This window comes from Bos mutus, chromosome 25, assembly GCF_027580195.1.
Source record: "Bos mutus isolate GX-2022 chromosome 25, NWIPB_WYAK_1.1, whole genome shotgun sequence".
In the NCBI taxonomy this organism is placed as follows: Eukaryota; Metazoa; Chordata; class Mammalia; order Artiodactyla; family Bovidae; genus Bos; species Bos mutus.
Window position 1 is genome coordinate 3,316,643 of NC_091641.1, and position 17,615 is coordinate 3,334,257.

The 17,615-nt window shown below is 62.9% G+C and overlaps 1 protein-coding gene across 1 annotated transcript in view; it reads left to right on the forward strand.

The window, feature by feature from the left end:
- Window positions 1–17,585, forward strand: part of RADIL (Rap associating with DIL domain) — a 55,466-nt gene extending 37,881 nt beyond the window's left edge. Inside the window, 12 exon segments of the mRNA XM_070363042.1 lie at window positions 168–800; window positions 1,953–1,990; window positions 6,386–6,546; window positions 9,190–9,302; window positions 9,774–10,011; window positions 10,480–10,652; window positions 14,133–14,283; window positions 15,090–15,280; window positions 15,381–15,732; window positions 16,486–16,625; window positions 16,729–16,868; window positions 17,240–17,585. Of these exon segments, the coding sequence (XP_070219143.1) occupies window positions 168–800; window positions 1,953–1,990; window positions 6,386–6,546; window positions 9,190–9,302; window positions 9,774–10,011; window positions 10,480–10,652; window positions 14,133–14,283; window positions 15,090–15,280; window positions 15,381–15,732; window positions 16,486–16,625; window positions 16,729–16,868; window positions 17,240–17,345 (2,436 nt within the window). The 3' untranslated portion in view covers window positions 17,346–17,585.
- The last annotated feature ends 30 nt before the right edge of the window (window positions 17,586–17,615 follow it).

Sequence of the window (17,615 nt, forward strand, 5' to 3'; positions counted from 1 at the left end):
GTCACCCCTGGAGTCTGGGAGTCGGGGTGGATGCCCAGGGTGGGCAGGCTGGGGGCAGGCCGCAGGTCAGGACGCGCTCCAGGGTGGGCGGCCCGGGCAGCTTAGCTGCCAGGGATGGAGTTGCCGGCGTGGCGGCCAGTCCCTGAGCTCTGGCGTCTGCGTTTCAGGACAGCCTGGTGTATGTGCTCAACCGGGAGCGGCACACGGTGGGCCAGAGGACCCCGTCCAGCAAGCCCAGCATCAGCCTCTCGGCCCCTGACATCCTGCCCCTGCATTGCACCCTGCGCCGGCGCCAGCCCTCGGGCCAGGGCCCAGCGGGGGCCCAGCTGGTGCTGGAGCCGCTGCCCGGGGCGCCCGTTGCCGTCAACTTCGCGGAGGTGGGGGCCCGCCCGGTGGTGCTGCGGCACGGCGACCTGCTGTCCCTGGGCCTCTACTACCTGCTGCTGTTCAAGGACCCGGCGCAGGCCCAGCCGCTGCCCGCCCAGGCCCTGGCCCGCCTCCGGACCGCGCCACAGAGCTGCCGGCTGTGCGGCGCCCTGCTCCGGGCCCACGGCGCCCCTGCCCCCGCCCGGCCCACCCTGCCCCGGCCGCGGCCGCTGCAGCTGGAGTTCGAGCCCGACGTGGAGGACACGCTGCTGCAGCGGATCATGACGCTGATCGAGCCGGATGGCGATGACCACAAGCTGACCCCCGCCTTCCTCCTCTGCCTCTGCATCCAGCACTCGGCCACCCGCCTCGAGCCGGGCTCCTTTGGGCAGCTGCTGCTCAAGATAGCCCGGCTGATCCGTGAGACCGTCTGGGTCAGTGGTGGGGCCGGGCCGTGTGGTGGAGGGGCCAGGTGCTCAGAGGCCCCGAATCCCACAAGTGACCCTCCTTTCCTGAGTCTGCCCTCTGTCAGACACTGGGTGTAGTCATCTGCTGCTGCTGGATTTCATTCTCACAGCACCCCAACAGCGTGGGTGTCCTGTGTCACAGCTGAGAGCACCGGGGCAGAGAACCGCGTCTCCTGAGCCCGAGCGTGACCCTCGGCTTCCCCCCCAAGCTCATAGGACCAGCCCTGGGCCCCGGCCCCGGGCGGGCGAGGAGCAGGCTTGTGGAGGCGGTGGACCTCCTCTCCTCGGGTCCCGGGCTGGGTGATCCTGAGCTGCTTCCCCGGGGGTGAGAAGCCTCACACGGGTCTGTCTCCAGTCCCCGAGGCTCCTTTGCTTGTTTGTTCATCTGGGGGCATCAGCAGTCCCCCACCCTGCCGCCACCCGGCGCTCACGAGTCTCCTCAGCTCAGGCGCCGGGAGCGACTGAGAGAGCCTGAGCGGGAGTCCGTTAGGGCACACCGGGCCGCCTTGGCTAAAGCAGGAGTGATTTCCTTTTTTATTCGTATGTATGTGTGGCCGTCCCCAAGGCGTGTGGGATCTTAGTTCCCAGACCAGGGATCAGAACACGAGCCCCTCTGCCGTGGAAGTGAGGGGCCCTATCCACTGGACTGCCAGGAGAGCCCCAAGAATGATTTCTTGATTAAAAAGGACAGAAAACGTTGGCTAGGCCTGAGTCCCTGTGGGCACGTTGAATTGTATTTGTAGAAACTCAAACCCACAAGCACCTGCTCGTTGTTTCTGGGGACTGGCTTTTAAAAGTGTGACTATGAAGCTTCACCATCAGGGAGTTGCTGGAATCCTTATTCTGAAACTTGTCAAACGTTTGACCTGTCTTTCCTCTTCTCTGCCTGGCTGCTTGTTATGTAAGAGAGCTGGATGTGAAATGTTCCTTCTGTGCTGGGAGGTTTGACCAAATGGGAAGACAGGTTCCCGTGTGGCTCAGAGCAGGTCACCGGGTTCAGGGCGCCCCAGCAGGGAGGCCGTGTGTGCACGTGGGTGGAGCTGCAGTCGGTGGTGGTCTGACTGTCACAGCCATCCTGGCCCGTTTGTCTCATCTTGCTTTCTCCATTTCTGATTGTAGGAGAAAACCAAAGAGCTGGCAGAGAAGCAGGCGCACCTGTAAGTATGGCCCCGTCATTGTACCCTCCCCGCCCCTGGTTCCCTGAGGGGCTCAGACCCAGCTCCCTCCACCCCCACTGGGGCCTGCTCTATGCTTCCATGAACTGTGGTGTTGAAGACTCTTGAGAGTCCCTTGGACTGCAAGGAGGTCCAGCCGGTCCGTCCTAAAGCGTCTGTTTCTGGGGGGCTCTCTCCACGTCTGCAGTCACCACCTGCAGAACTGTGTGTCGGGGGAGTGTGTGACAGAGTGGGCGCGACCCTCTTGGAAGCTGTCTCCTCACTTGCTCCCGTAACGACTGTGTTAACGTGAACTGGCTTCTTCGGGGAAACGGACACCTCTGGGGTCTAGATGGGGCAGTTGGTCTTGGCTCTCCAACCAGAAGCACTGTATCTACTCTTAATTGATGCTGGAGGAGTTGGGAAAACCATTTGGCATTAGTGGTAAAGACACTGCAGGGAACTGCCTTCACAAACGCGCCTAAGCCACGGCCACCCGTCCCCTGGAGGAACGTGACACGTGGCGACAGCAGAGGCTGCGTGTGGTCACCGCACGTCAGGGATGTGGGGCTCCTGAGGCCACAAGTCACACTGCGGTCCACAGGGGTTTGCCTCATCCCCATTCACGTGACAACCTAGACAGCATATTAAAAGGCAGAGACATCACTTTGCTGACAGAGGTCTGTTTAGTCAAAGCTATGGTTTTTCCAGTGGTCATGTATGGATGTGAGAGTTGGACTACAAAGAAAGCTGAGAGCCGAAGAATCGATATTTTTGAACAGTGGTGTTGGAGAAGACTCTTGAGAGTCCCTTGGACTGCAAGGAGATCCAACCAGTCCATCCTAAAGGAAATTGGTCCTGAATGTTCACTGGAAGGACTGATGCTGAGGCTGAAGCTCCAATATTTTGGCCACTTGATTCGAAGAACTGACTCATTAGAAAAGACCCAGATGCTGGAAAAGATTGAAGGCGGGAGGAGAAGGGGACAGCAGAGGATGAGATGGTTGGATGGCATCACTGACGCGATGGACATGAGTTTGAGCACGCTCTGGGAGTTGGTGATGGACAGGGAAGCCTGGTGTGCCACAGTTCATGGGGTCGCAAAGACCTGACTGAGGGACTGACCTGAACTGTTCGTGTGAAGATGTCGAGTGAGGAGGGTTCATTTATAAAGCACGTGCATGCTGTCATGCTTGCGGGGTACTGCCCACCTGCGGTACGTCCTGTAAGGGGAGCAGGAGGAAGCATCATTGCCCCCTCCTTCCTACATCGTTGTTGGGGCCTAGAGGGATGGAGCTGGGAGCCGGGGGCTGAGCAGCGAGGCTCCCGCTGGGCTGAGATGAACAGAATCCCCGTGGGGCTTGTGGGCATCCGAGCAGCGCTGGCCCGGACGTGGGATTGCTGGGCCATAAGGAAGCTCGGGTTTATTTTTTTGAGGAACCTCCGTGCTGTGTCCCACAGCGGCTGTGCCAGTTTGCATCCCCACCAGCGGTGCACAAGAGTTCGGTTTCTCCACGTGCTCTGTGACACCCACTGGGTCAGGTCTTTTTAAAAAAAGTACTGATTTATGTGTTTGGCTGCATCAGGGCTCAGTTGCTGCATGCGGGGTCTTCGTTGCATCTGGCGGGATCTTTGGCTGAGGCGCACGGATGCCCTGGTTGTGTGCAGGCTCAGTGGTTCTGCGGCAGGTGGGGGTTAGTTCCCTGGCTGGGGGTAGAACCCGTGTCCCCTGCCCTGCAGGGCAGGTTCATGACCGCTGGGCCCCCAGAGGTCCCGTCTCTTGTCTTCCCGCTGCGGACACCTGGCAGGTGTGAGGTGGCTGCGCCCTGTGGTCTGACCCGCGTCTCCCTGGTGGTCAGGGAGGCTGAGGACTTTTCCTGCTCCCGCTGTCGGTCTGCTTGGAGACATACCTGTTCACACCTTTAGCTCGTCTGTAATCGGGTTATTAGGGTTTTTGCTTTTGAACTGTACGGGTTCCTTGTGTGTACTGGTGACCCATCCCATTCAGCGGGCACACGGTTTGTAAATTCTCTCGCCCATCTGTCGGTCGCCTTTTCATTCTGTGAGCGGTCTCCTCTCTGTTGGTCTGACCCCACTGGTCGGTCTCTGCTCCATGGCCGGTGCCTTTCTGGCCCTGGCCCCACTCAGGCCCTCCTGGACGGTGGGCCAGGCTGCAGCGCCTCCTTGGGGCCCCAGAGCGCCTCCCGGGCTGGCCAGGGGCACAGACCTCAGCGCCGACCACACCAGGACCCAACACCAGAGCCCCACTGGTGGCCGTGGCTTAGCTGGTGGATTGTTCCTATGTGGAGGCACGTCTGTCCCACTGCGTTCTGGGTGAGATTGAGAAGGGCCATACATGTGGAAACAAAACAGAATTGGGTTCTGACAAGCAGATTAATGGGCTTCCCAGGTGGCTCTAGTGGTAAACAACCCGCCTGCCAGTGCGGGAGACAAGAGACATGGGTTCGATCCCTGGGTCGGGAAGATCCCCTGGAGGACGGCATGGCTACCCACTCCAGTACTCTTGCCTGGAGAATCCCATGGACAGAGGAGCCTGGCGGGCTGCAGTCCATAAGGTCACACAGAGTAGGGCACGACTGAAGCAGCTTTGGCTGCACAAACAGATTAATCCTTTTTAGTGACATAAAGGTCTATGTAGTCAATGCTATGGTTTTGCGGTAGTCACGTATGGATGTGAGAGTTGAACCATAAAGAAGGCTGAGCATCAAAGAATTGATGCTTTCGAACTGTGGTGTTGAAGACCCTTGAGAGTCTCTTGGGTTGCAGGATCAAACCAGTCAATCATGAAGGAGATCAACCCTGAATACTCACTAGAAGGACTGAAGCTGAAGCTCCAGTACTTTGGCCACCTGCTGTGAAGAGCCAACTCACTGGAAAAGACCTGAGGAAGATTGAAGGCGGGAGGAGAAGGGGCCGACAGAGGAGGAGATGGTTGGATGGCATCACCGACTCGACGGACATGAGTTTGAGCAAAGTCCGGGAGAGGTGAAGGACAGGGAGGCCTGCTGTGCTGCAGTCCATGCACACAGCCCTGAGCAGCTGAGCAGCAGCCACGACACGGCACTCCATGCCTGCGCACAGACGTGTGCGTGACTCAGACCAGCGAGGAGGACGGGGGAGAAGCCAGATCAGCAGGAAGAACAAGGAGAGGTGGATGTGGGAAAGGGCGCCCCGGGCCCAGGCCAGCTGCTCAGAGGGGACCCAGCCCTCCTGACGCTTCCTGGCCGGGCCTGTGGTCTGACCCCCAGCACCCCCAGCATGACGGTCACCACGACAGCCAGAGTCTGCGAGCTGCTCTGGGTTCCTGGAAGCCCCCCGGCAGGACGAAGGGCCGGGGTCGCCCTGTCTTTGCACGATGTCTGCCGCGCCTGCCTTGCCCCTGGAGTCCCGCCAGGGAGAGGCGTAGCTGCGCTCGCCCGTGGCAGACCCAGGGCACCTCCAGGGGGCTTGCTTTGCTTGTCCGCAGATCCCTGCTCGCCTGTGGGAGCCTCGGCAGGTGTGGTCAGGGACCCAGTGTAGGATGCTCTTGGGACACACGTCTCCCAGCCGGGCTTGCCGCGGGGGAGGAGCCAGACAGAGACACAGGGCTGCTGTTCACACGAGGGGCCACGGGGGCTGGTGAGGACAGCACGGGAGCGTCTGTCACAGCGCCGGCGACCCAAACCCCAGGTCCCGGCTCTGGAGATGCGGAAGGAAGGGCCTGAGATGGATGGAAGCCGCCTGACCGCGGAGGCAGGGGGCCCCATGGTCGACAGTGTCCCTGCGGAAGGGAGAGGTGCTGGGTCCCTCCGCCTGGGGACCGGCCCCCAGGAGAGTGATGGGACCCTGCTCTCTGCCTGGGGGCCCCGCCTGCGCTGGCTCCCAGGGGACACGAGTGGCTCTGCCCGAGCTGAGCCGTGTGTCAGCAACCTGCAGCCAGTGGTGTTTCCTGATGGTTAAATCTTCCAGTGACACCTGTGACCCGTCCTCCCGACCCGTTGACTCCCCACCGTCTTCCCTGTCCTGCCGCGCTTAGCCGACCTTGTCTGCCCACCGCCGAGCAGTTATGTCATCGTTTCCTGTTAGTTCCGCTATTAGCTTAGAACACGGGGCTCCTCTCTGGCTCCTTAAGACCAGGGGTGACCCCTGCTGCTTGTCTGATCAGTCGCAGCCCCCCTCCCCACGTGACCTAATTCTGAGAGAAGGTGTGAAGACGGCGAATCCACCAGAGGCCTTTGCTCTGGGGCCGCAGGCGCTCCTCCCCTGAGGTTTGTGGGCGACGCGTCTCTCGCCATTAGGGGTCTCAGTCTAACTGCCCAGTCTGACGCGGGGCGCTGGCGGGGTGTGGCGGCCCTGGGGGGCCCAGCCTCCCGGTGACCCTGGGTGTCTATCCGGCAGCCCCGAGCCGCCGTCCGCGGCCAGCTTCTCCTTGGCCGGCCTGGCCCCCGACCTGCAGCACATCCTCTTCTGGATGTCCAACTCGGTGGAGCTGCTCTACTTCGTCCAGCAGAGGTGCCCGCTCTACATGCAGAGCCTGGAGGAGGAGCTGGACGTCACAGGTGAGCTGTGTGCCGGCCCCCGCCACGCAGCCCCACTGGGCTCTGCTGTGGGGCAGGGCCGTGCCACACGTCCCTCCCCGGGCACTGCCCTCTGCCAGCCACGGCCCCTCCTACACGTGGCAGAGTTTCAGAGAGAGGCGTGCTACCTGCGAGAGAGACGAGCGTGTGATGGGAAACTTGGAGACTGAAACTTAAAACTGTGCGTCGGAGAATTGATGAAACTCGTGTGAAGTGCTGAAGACGCTCAGTGAAAAAGGGCCTCCGAGGGGGGCCGTATGGGAGGGCTCCCTGACCCCACCCAACCCCCAGACTCTGGGCGCTGTGTTCACGGGCGAGTCCCACCGGCACCCCTTCCTGTCCGATCATCTCGGACATCGTGTCCTGCAGAGGGATCCCGAGTCCGGCTGACGTTCATAGGGGCAGCGGGGTTGGGGGGGGGCACTCCGCCCCCTCTGCTCTCAGGAGGGAGTTATTTTTGGTTCAAGGCCCAGATGTGTAGCCCAGTTAACGCTGGGAGAGGCGGTCCAGTCTCTGCCCACCCTGGGGACCGGGGCAGCCACAGCAGGGCCTGAGCCCCGGAAACACGGCTTGGGGGCGTCCGGGCTGCAGAAAGCGGGGAGCACTACCAGCCCGGCGCCGAGGGCAGGTTGAGGACGTGCCGGCCGCCTGCCTTCCAGCAGGAAGCGTCTGTGGGAAGAGCGCTAGGGCAGGATGTCACGTCCTGAGCGCTGGAGAGAGCTTTTCTTCCCCAAACACCCTTTTCTGCCTGAAGCTCTTACCCAGAAAGCCTGTTCATGTGGGCAGATAAAACATTAGCTCCTCTGGGGGTGTTTATGTTAGTCATTTAAAGTTCTCCTGTGAGGCTTGGAGGCTCTGCCTCAGATCTGAGATGTGGGGGGTGTCCTCAGGGCCCAGGGGCTCAGGACGCGGTTGATGGCGGCCAGGGCTCCTGGCCCTCCGACAGGCTCGTGGGGGCGTCGGCTTAGTCGAAAGCCCCGGCAGAGCCTGCGCTGTGGGTAGAGGGGCTTCGGGGGCTTCCTGGGCATCTGCTGGGGCCGCCCCAGGGTTGTGCTCTTGTCCTCAGCCCTGCCTCTCCATCAGGTCCTCTCACCAGAGCCCCGGTGCCCACGCAGGGGTGTAGGTCCGCCTTCTCAGACTAGGGGCGGCATCCGAGGCTGCAGGACCCAGGCCTGGGGCCCTCAAATCGCCCCACTGGCTTCTCCCCCGAAGCCCAGTTCAGTTCAGTCACTCAGTCATGTCCGACTCTTTGTGACCCCATGGCCTGCAGCACGGCAGGCCTCCCTGTCCATCACCAACTCCCAGAGTCCACCCAAACCCGTGTCCATAGAGCCGGCGATGCCATCCAGCCATCTCATCCTGTGTCGTCCCCTTCTCCTGCCTTCAGTCTCTCCCAGCATCGGGGTCTTTTCCAGTGAGGCAGCTCTTTGCGTCAGGCAGCCAGAGTATTGACGTTTCAGGCCCTCCCTGAACCCTCCCTGGCCCTCTCCGTTTCAAGCCCAGGGAGGCTCTCAAATAAGACCTTGCAGGCCAGGCTCTGGGATGGGCCCTGGGGGGCCCTGCAGGCCTCTGGCTTCCTGGTCTGGTGGGTTCTTGGGGCCCGAGCCCTTGATGGCGTGGTCTGCTGGGCGGGTCTCTGATGGACTCACACCGCTTGCTCTCTGTTCGACTGGCGGCCCCAGCCCTGTACTCCCGGGGGCCCAGCTTAGGGCTCAAGTTGATTGCTGGGCCCCCTCCCGCCCTGAGAGGAGATTGCCAGACGTGGGTTCACGCTGTGCGCTAATTAGAAGGCGGTGCAGGGCGCACAGCGGGAGGACAGCCGTGCGGGCGGCCTCCTGTCCTCGTAGAGAGAAACGGGCTGAGCGTGCAGACTGGGGTGGGGTCCTGTCTGGCCTTCTCTGCCCCCAGGGCACCGGGCACTGTGCACCCTCGTCTGAAAGGCCCCTCAGGTGGCCCCACCCTTTGGGGCACCCCATGGCCAGTCTGGCTCTTGGCTCTACCGGAGCCCCTCCCAGGGGGAGTTGCCTGGAACCCTCAAACCCCCACCCTGGCCACTGCCCAGCCTGGAAGCCCTGCCCACCACCCGCCTGCTGCCCACTGGACCCGAGCCCTGAGGTGCCGAGGGCCCGGGGCCTCTGCCCCGTGCTGGGGCAGTGCAGCTCCTGTGGGGTGACCGGGGTGCTGGGGGCCAGCGGCGCACAGGGGCCCCACGGGCTCGTCTTGGAACACGTCACCACTGTCCCGAATGACGGCCTCCGGAGGAGTGTTGGCCATGCCCTCTGACCCGGGTCCCAGTGAGAAGTGATGGGGGCCGGATCTGCCGTCACGGGTGCTGGGTCCTGACTGAGTCCTGAATCGACCTGTTCGCGGGCGCCTGCTGTGCCGACAGTGGCTCAGCGTCCACGGGCAGGAGGCCTGGGGCTTGGGTCCCGGCCCTCAGCCAGCTCCTCCGGACACTGGGGCCCGGGAGAGGTGGGCCGCCCCGTGGCTTTGGGTTATCTCGTTCTCCAAGCCCAAGAGGAGGCGTTGGGCGGAACACTCAGGCCACGGGTGGTTCCGGAAGGTTCCCATCGGCGTCCCCGCCCCCGCACCCCCCGCCCCGGTGACAGTGCCGCTCTCCCGCAGGCTCCAAGGAGTCCCTGTTCTCCTGCACCCTCACGGCCAGCGAGGAGGCCATGGCGGTGCTGGAGGAGGTTGTCCTGTACGCCTTCCAGCAGTGCGTCTACTACGTCTCCAAGGTACCGCACCACGTGTGCCTGGGGCCTGAGCGCCGGCCCTCCGGCCCCGGCCTTGGCCCCTCCGTCCCCCCGGCCCCACCCTCTGTTCCCCCGCCCTCGGTCCTCCATCCCCCCATCCCCGGCCCCTCCAGCCCCCAAATCCCTGGCCTCAGCCCCTCCAGCCCCCTGGCCCTGCCCTCTGTCCCCCGACCCTCAGGCCCCCCGGCCCCACCCTCTGTTCCTCCGGCCCCGGCCGCTCTGTCCCCTCGCTCGCTGTCCCTCCCGTAGCCTGAGCCCTCTGTTTCGCTGCTCTGGGAGACAGCGGCCCCACCCGTCCCGGCCCCTTTGCCGGCCCTCCGCCGCCCGTGCCGTCTGCGCCTCTGTGGGAGCTCTCCTGAGCCTCCGCACCCCTGCGGCTCCTGTGGGGCTGACACGTGGTGTGGCTGGGCGGGCCTGGGGCCTCTGCCGGCAGCGCTTTCCTCTGGCCCCCAGGCCCTGTACGTGTGCCTCCCGGCCCTGCTGGAGTGCCCCCCGTTCCAGTCGGAGCGCCGGGAGAGCTGGAGCGCGGGGCCCCCGCTGCCCGAGGAGCTGCGCCGCGTGGTGGCCGTGTACCAGGCCGCCCTGGACCTGCTGCGGCGGCTGCACGTGCACCCCGAGGTCGCCACGCAGGTGCTGGCCTACCTCTTCTTCTTCTCCGGCACGCTGCTGCTCAACCAGCTGCTGGACAAGGGTGAGGGCGGGCGCACCCCTGGTGCCGCGCGTGTCCTCAGGGGAGGCCGTTGTGCTGCGTGGGGCCCGGGCAGGCACCCGGCAGCGTGTGCAGGGGGCCCTCTGGCCTTTCCTGGGTCCTGCTTTCCCCACTCTGCCCCAGGCCCCTGGGAGGAGGGAACAGGCTCAGGGAACTGGCGTGACCTTTGACCCGGCCTCACTGGCACCCAGATCTCCTCCATAACCTGGCCCAGGCTCAGGGCCGCCGGGATCTCTGGCCAAGGCAGCACTGGGGCATGGGGCCGGGCGAGTGGGGCCGGCCCACGGGTTCTCCTCCCGCCTCCCCCAGGGGTCTGGAAGCAGGTGGAGAAGCTGGGAAAGTGATGGAAGGTCTCCCGACTGTCCAGAGGCCTGGGGCGCTGCCGGGCTTGTCTCCCTTGGGGGTGCCCTGCGAGGGCTCCGCATCACCCTCCCTCCATCTCTCCCCCAGGCCCCTCTTTGAGCTGCTTCCACTGGCCCAGGGGTGTCCAGGCCTGCGCCCGCCTGCAGCAGCTCCTGGAGTGGATCAGGAGCGCCGGCTTCGGAGAGGCGGGGGAGCGCTTCTTCCGGAAGCTTTCCTGCACTCTCAACCTGCTGGCCACGCCCAGTGCCCAGCTCATCCAGGTGAGAGGGGCTGGGGGGCGTTGGTTGCTCCGGGCTCAGCAGCTCGAAGTCCCTGCGGGCAGGCGAAGCGCGCCTCAAGCCTGTCCGACTGTTCGGGACCCCACGGACCGTAGCCCACCAGGCTCCTGTCCATGGGGATTCTCCAGGCAGGAAACCTGGAGTGCGTTGCGCACCCTCCTCCAGCTGCAGCCCCTGGTCCCCAGCTTTTACCCTGCAGGCAGGGTGACGGCCCAGCACGTCCGTGTCTCGTCCCTGACCTACAGCAGTGGCACGGGGGCCCTGCTGGCAGGTGGAGGTGAGGGACCCCGTGGTGGGGCGGTCACGCCGGTCACCTGGTCACCTGGTCGCCCCATCTAAGCTCATGAGTCCTTAAATCTGGGAAAATGTTTGTAAACGATGTGACCGACAAGGGCTTCATTTCCAAAATCTACGAACAAGTCATAAAGCTCAGTATCAAAAAATAGCCCCATCAAAAATACGCAGAAGACCTAAATAGACAGTTCTCCAAAAAAGACATACAGATGGCCAAAAGGCACATGAAAAAATACTCGACGTTGCTAATTATTAGCGAAATGCAAATCAGAACTACAGAGTGGCATCACCTCACACCTGTCGGGACGGCCGTTGCTAAAAAGCCCAAAACTAAGAAAAGCTGGCGTGGGCGTAGAGGAAAGGGAGCCCCTGTGCTGGCGCAGCCACTGTGGAGAACAGGGTGGAGAATCCTCAAAAGTTAAAAATAGAGTTGCCATATGATTCAGCACTTAATCCATATGGTAGCAACGTAATGTTAAAAATCCTTCAAGCTAGACTTCAACAGCCCTGAGAACTTCCAGATGTTCAAGCCAGGTTTAGAAAAGGCAAAGGAACCAGAGTTGCCAATATCTGTTGGATCATAGAAAAAGTGAGGGAATTCCAGAAAAACATCTGCTTCATTGACTGTGCTAAATAAAGTCTCTGACTGGGTGGATCACAACAAACCGGAAAATTCTGAAAGAGATGGGAATACCGACCACCTGACCTGCCTGCTGAGAAATCTGTAAGCAGGTCAAGAAGCAACAGTTAGAACTGGACATAGAACAACAGACTGGTTTGAAATTAACTGGAGGGCTTTAAGGCTGTATATCGTCCCTCTGCTTATTTAGCTTGTGTGCAGACATCATGCAAAATGCCAGGCTGGCTGAATCACAAGCTGGAATTAAGATTGCTGGGAGAAATAACCAACAACCTCAGATATACAGATGATACCACTCTAATGGCAGAAAGTGAAGAACTAAAGAGCCTCTTGAAGGTGAAAGAGGAGAGTAAAAAACTTGGCTTAAAACTCAACATTCAAAAAACTAAGATTATGGCATCCCTTCATGGCAGATAGATGGGCAAAAAGTGGAAATAGTGGCAGATTTTCTTGGCCTCCAAAAGCACTGTGGATGGTGACTGCAGCCACGAAATTAAAAGATGCTTGCTCTTAGGAAGAAAAGCTATGGCAAACCTAGACAGCATATTAAAAAGCAAAGACATCACTTTGCCAGCTGGAGGTCCATAGAGTCAAACCTACGGTCTTTCTAGTAGTCATGTATGAATATGAGAGTTGGGCCATAGAGGTTTAGTGTTGAAGAATTGATGACTTTGAATTGTGGTGCTGGAGAACTCTTAATTCAGAAAGACGCACGCACCTCAGTGCTCACAGCAGCACTGTTTACAATCTCCAAGACACGGGAGCAACCCGCGTGTCCACAGACAGGAATGGGCAAAGGAGGCGCGGCCCCTGTGTACAGCTGGGTACCACTGAGCCATTCGGAAGGATGGAATAATGGTATTTGCAGCAACGTGGGGACAGCCGGAGAGTATCACACTAGGCAAGTCGGAAAGAGAAGCACAGATGCCACGCGATACCACCTGTGTGCAGGATCTAAAGTAAGATGTGAAGGAAGGAACTTACAAAGCAGAAGCAGGCTTGCAGACGTAGAAAGCTAACTTATGGTCACCAGAGGGGAAAGGGAAGACGAGATGAAGTGGGATTTGGGATTAACAGATGCAAACGACTCTACACGAAACGGAAACAGGGATTCTCCGTGCAGCGCAAGGAGCCACACTGAGTACCCTGCAATAAACCATGATGGAAGAGAGTCTGAAAGTCACAGCTGGATGATTCTGTATGTATAAAATTACTTTATACCAGCAATTAACAGAGCACTGTAAATCAACTATACTTCCATAAAAGGAAAAAAGGAGGCAGAAGAGTGGGTCAGAGAAACAGGAGAGGAGGTGGCGGCAGACGGGCCATGGCGTGCAGCGGCCTCCGGGATTCAGGAGCAGCCCTCGGCCGGAGTGGGTCCTGCCCTGGAGCCTCCGGGGAACACAGCCCCCGACCCTCCGTCTAGCCCTGTGTGAACCATGTGGGTGTTTGACCCCGAGACCTGTGAGACGGCTTGTTCTCGCCGCCACGTTCAAGCTCGTTTGCTGCAACAGCAGCCGGAGACAAGGATGCCAGCTCGCCCGCCCGCCCCCGTCACTTGCGCCTTGACACGGTCGTCACTGGGTGTGGTGAGGCCGCCAGGCCCTTTCCTGCTGGGCAGCAGGCAGCCCCGTGGACTTTCTCCTTGCCACCCACAGTCCTGCCCTGGGCTGTCACTCACCGCCCAGCACCGTCGTTTGCCACCCTCGAGACAGGCTGTTTAGGGAGAAGAAGCTTGTTTAAAAAACCGTCGACATTCTCGTAAAAAGGAGGCAGAGTATCCGTAACATAATGACCGGATGCTGTAAATGGGAGAACAGAAAGAATTCTTGGAAGTTAAAACTGCGACATCAGAGATGCAAAGTTCGGTAGCAGAGTTGGAAGTTGAAGTTGGGGAATTTCCCAGAAAGCAGAGCCCGTGAGATGGGAAGGAGGTGCCTGGCCGTCGGGCGACCGTTGACTCCCTCCCTGGAGAAGCAGCCGAGGCCTCGCTGGGTGCGGTGAAGAAGGGGCCGACCCCCCCCACAGCTCAGGACCCCTGTGACCCCGCCCAGGCCTCTGATGTTGGCAGGGAAGTGAAGCAAAAAAGGGAGAGAGGAGGAAGGTAAAGGGCAGTCAGTGACACCCGCTTCCTAGCAGCAGGAGGCCAGAGAGGCAGAGCGAAGGGGCCAAGACCTGCACCGACATGCCCCCGCGGGCTCCCAGGGAGGAGCCCGCTTCTCAGGAGCGGACACATAGCTGCCACCCAGGTTCCCCACCAGGGCCTCCCGCCTGGAGTCCTGAGCCCTGGTGGCTGGAGGGCGCTCTCCCACCCTGGGCCCCCGGGTCCCCCGGAAGCTTCCCTCACAGAAGGCAGGGGCGGTCTGAGCGTTCCCAGGAGCCCTCCCTGGTCCCCGTCACAGCCAGAGCTGGTCCCCTTGCAGACCTCACTCTCCGCCTGGCCCCTGGGGGCTCCCCAGAAGGCAGGCCGGCCCCCCTTGCGTGGGGTGGGCTCCGCGCCCTTTGACCAGGAGTGCTTCTTGTCGCAGATGAGCTGGGCGAGCCTGCGGGCCGCGTTCCCCGCCCTGAGCCCCGCGCAGCTGCACCGGCTGCTGACTCAGTACCAGCTGGCCTCGGCCATGGGCCCCATGAGCGCCTGGGAGCCGGGTGCCCAGGACGGCCCTGCCGCCTTCAAGTCAGGTGAGGCCCCTCCGTGGGGGCGCTGGGAGCTGGGGCATCGCCCGTGGGCTCCTGGACGCCCCAGTCCTCGGGTAGGGGCAGGGCAGGACCCCCGAGGAGGAAGGTGGCCCAGGGCTGGGGCTCCCCTTGGCCCCCGAGGTCCGGGCTCGGTAACGGGTCCCCACTCCCCCTTGGGGCCTTGCCCAGCACTCAGCCACCAGGGAGGGGGCAGGCTGTCCACACTGGGCAGCTCGACACAGTGCGGTTCTGGGCACACCTGCCGTGCCCACACGCTCGTGCACACGGGAACAGACGCACATACATGCACGTGCTCTTCACGAGTTAGCCGAGCCCCTCGTGTCGTGAGCAGTGTGTGACACAGAGACGGACAGTGAAGGGTGGGGGTGCAGACAGAAGGGGCTTCGCCCTATCTCCCCCTTATCACCTGGGCTTGGACTCTGGACAGTACCCCCCTTGAACTGGGTCATGTCGAAGGCCTGCGGCGGGGGGGGGGGGGGGCTCTGTCTGGGGGTCAGAGCACCATTCCCAGTGCGGAGGCCAGCAGGCAGGTGGGCCGTGCCCCACGGGTGACAGTGTGGGGTGCAGTCAGTGTGGCTGTGGGCACCCCCAGTGTGGGCACGTGCTGGGCCGGGGGCGTCTGGGAGGGTGTGGGGCACACGTTCCCCCTGGCGGAGCTCGGGTCATCCCGGTGGCCCTTGGGGCTGGGCCGGCCTGGGTCCCGCCCCTGGGTCCCTGGGGTCTGGTGGTGGCGGGCGGGTTGTAGGCAGCGCCTCCTGGCTGAGGTCACAGCCCCTTGCCCCCACCAGAGGAGGTCCTGGAGTCCTACGAAAACCCCCCGCCCATTGTCTTGCCGAGCGAGGGCTTCCAAGTGGATCTGGACACAGAGTGCCCGGACGACCGTGTCTACCAGCACCTCCTCTACATCCGCCACTTCCTGTGCGGCCTGCGGAGCCAGCCCGGCCCCAGTGGAGCGCCCACCCGGCCTGAGGGCCTCCAGGTGCCGGGGACGCAGCAGCGGGGCGCCCGCGGCTCGGGGGGCCCCTCTGTTTCCCTCTCAGGTCCACCGCTCGGGGCTGAATTCTCTCTCGTCTCCCCAGGGCCTACACCATGCCAGTCCCGAGGGCCACCCTGAGGCCCAGAGCTGCCCCCTGGCTTCCAGGGACCCCACAGGGGGAGCCCAGGAGACCGGCCTGGAGCACCCTCTCTCTTCCGTGGGGGGTCCCTGGGCACAGGGCGTCCCAGGAAGGCCGCCCGGCTGCCCGAGCCGTGGGGGCCTCCAGGCCGTGGACCCGCATGGAGACCCGTCGTGCCTGCTCACACCCCCAGGCACACCGCTGGGCCTGGACCCCGGGGCTCCCGACTGGCCCGAAGGCAGCAGTGCCTGCGGGAGGGCGCTCCCGGAAGGGCGGAGGACGGGGCCCGGCGGCCCGCGGGGCGCCTCCCGGGAAGGTGAGCCCACCAGCCTGCCCTGCGCCCCGGCGGTTCCCTCAGGGTCCTTCCCCCGCGGAGTCGGGCGGCATGTTTGGCTGGGCTGTCAGCGTCGCCCCTGAGCGCCTGTCACCCTGGAGCACAAGATGGGCCCTAGGGTGGGGGGGCCGGAGAGGGCGCTCGGGCAGTGTGGTGGAACGGACGACTGCTGGTGTGCGTTCAGCCCCCGAGCTGGTGCGAGGCCCGCGGGTCGGGAGGACGGGGGAGGCGGAGCCCTGGGTGCCGGCCGGGCTGCTGGCCGGGCCGAGGGCGCTGAGGGGCAGCCTTGGCGAGTCCTCCGTGTGCAGCGGAGCTGGGTGGGTGCCCCGCGAGCAGGGTCACCGGGACGGGTGCGCCTGAGGCAGGACACCGCTCAGGTGCACAGCACGGCTGGCCCCGTGGGGAGGACCGGACATCCGGGTGGGGAGCAGCAGGGGCCCAGCTCGGGGCGGGCAGACGGGGCTCACCGCTGAGGGGTGTGAGGCTGGGGAGGAAGGCGGGTGAGAACGCGCAGAGCCCCCGCTCAGCCTCCTGAAGGGTGGAGTCCTGCGGCAGCACCAGGCGGCTGGCCTGCCCCCGTCCCCCAGACGGCCCCAGCGGGTCTCCCCTGGACCTTTGGGAGCAAGTGTCCTCTGCAGCAGCTGAGCCGGACGTGGGTCCTGGACCTGGGGGGAGTCTGGACAGAGGCCTGAGTGGCCGCCCCTCACCCGCCCGCCGCACTTTCTGGTTCTACAGGAGACTGTGCGGCCCCGGAGGACGAGCCCCCTCCGGCCCCGTCCAGCCACAGCTCCAGCACCGATGACTTCTGCTACATGTTCGTGGTGGAGCTGGAGCGTGGCCCCTCGGGGCTGGGCATGGGCCTCATTGACGGGATGGTGAGTGGCCGCCCTGGGCCCGGCTGGGGAGGTATGGAGGTGCCGGTGCTGGGGCCCCGCGGGCGAGGGCCCACGGAGCCCTGAGGCTGCTCCTCTCCTGCAGCACACGCCCCTGGGCGCCCCTGGGCTCTACATCCAGACCCTGCTCCCGGGCAGCCCCGCCGCAGCCGACGGGCGGCTGGCGCTGGGAGACCGCATCCTGGAGGTGAACGGCAGCAGCCTGGCAGGCGTCAGCTACCCGAGGTACCCGCCCCGTGCCCCGCCCCGGGGGACGAGCCTGGCTGCCGCCTCAAAGCCCAGCAGCGGGCCCTGTCACTGCCCGTTTTGGAGATGAGCAAGTGCGGCGCAGTGTCGCCTCCTGCCCTTCCTTCCCTCACTCACCCTGATGCCACCGCAGTCCCCACCCAGGGGCTCAGGTGCCTTGGGCTCCAGAGTGGCAGCGGGTGCCCTGGCTCTCTGATCCTGAAGCTCCGTCCCACTCGGGGGGCTCAGGGTTACTGCCTCTGATTGTCCCCTTGGGACAGCAGTCGGGGAGGCTGCCCCCCGCTGGACCAGCGCCCAGTCCTCACTGGGCGGGCTCGTCTACACCGGCCGTGTCCCTTGGCTGCTTTCAGGGCGGTGGATCTGATCCGACACGGGGGCAAGAAGATGCGGTTTCTGGTTGCCAAGTCTGACGTGGAGACAGCCAGGAAGGTCCGCTTTCGCACACCGCCCCCCTAGGCACCCTGCGCGGGGCCGCCCGCCTGCCCCTGGGTCCCGCCCGCCTGCCCCTGGGTCCCGCGGGCACATCTCTCCTGCCAGGCTATTCCTCGCAGGTGCACCCCCAGCAGGACACCTGCAGTCCCTGCGTGTACGTTCTATTTATATGACAGACAACGTTGTGATGTTTGTTACAGAGCTTTTATGTTTGAAGGTTTTAATGGAAAAATATAGATTCAATAAACTATCTTTCATATTCCAGAGGGTGGCAGGGCATGGCATCTAGGGGGC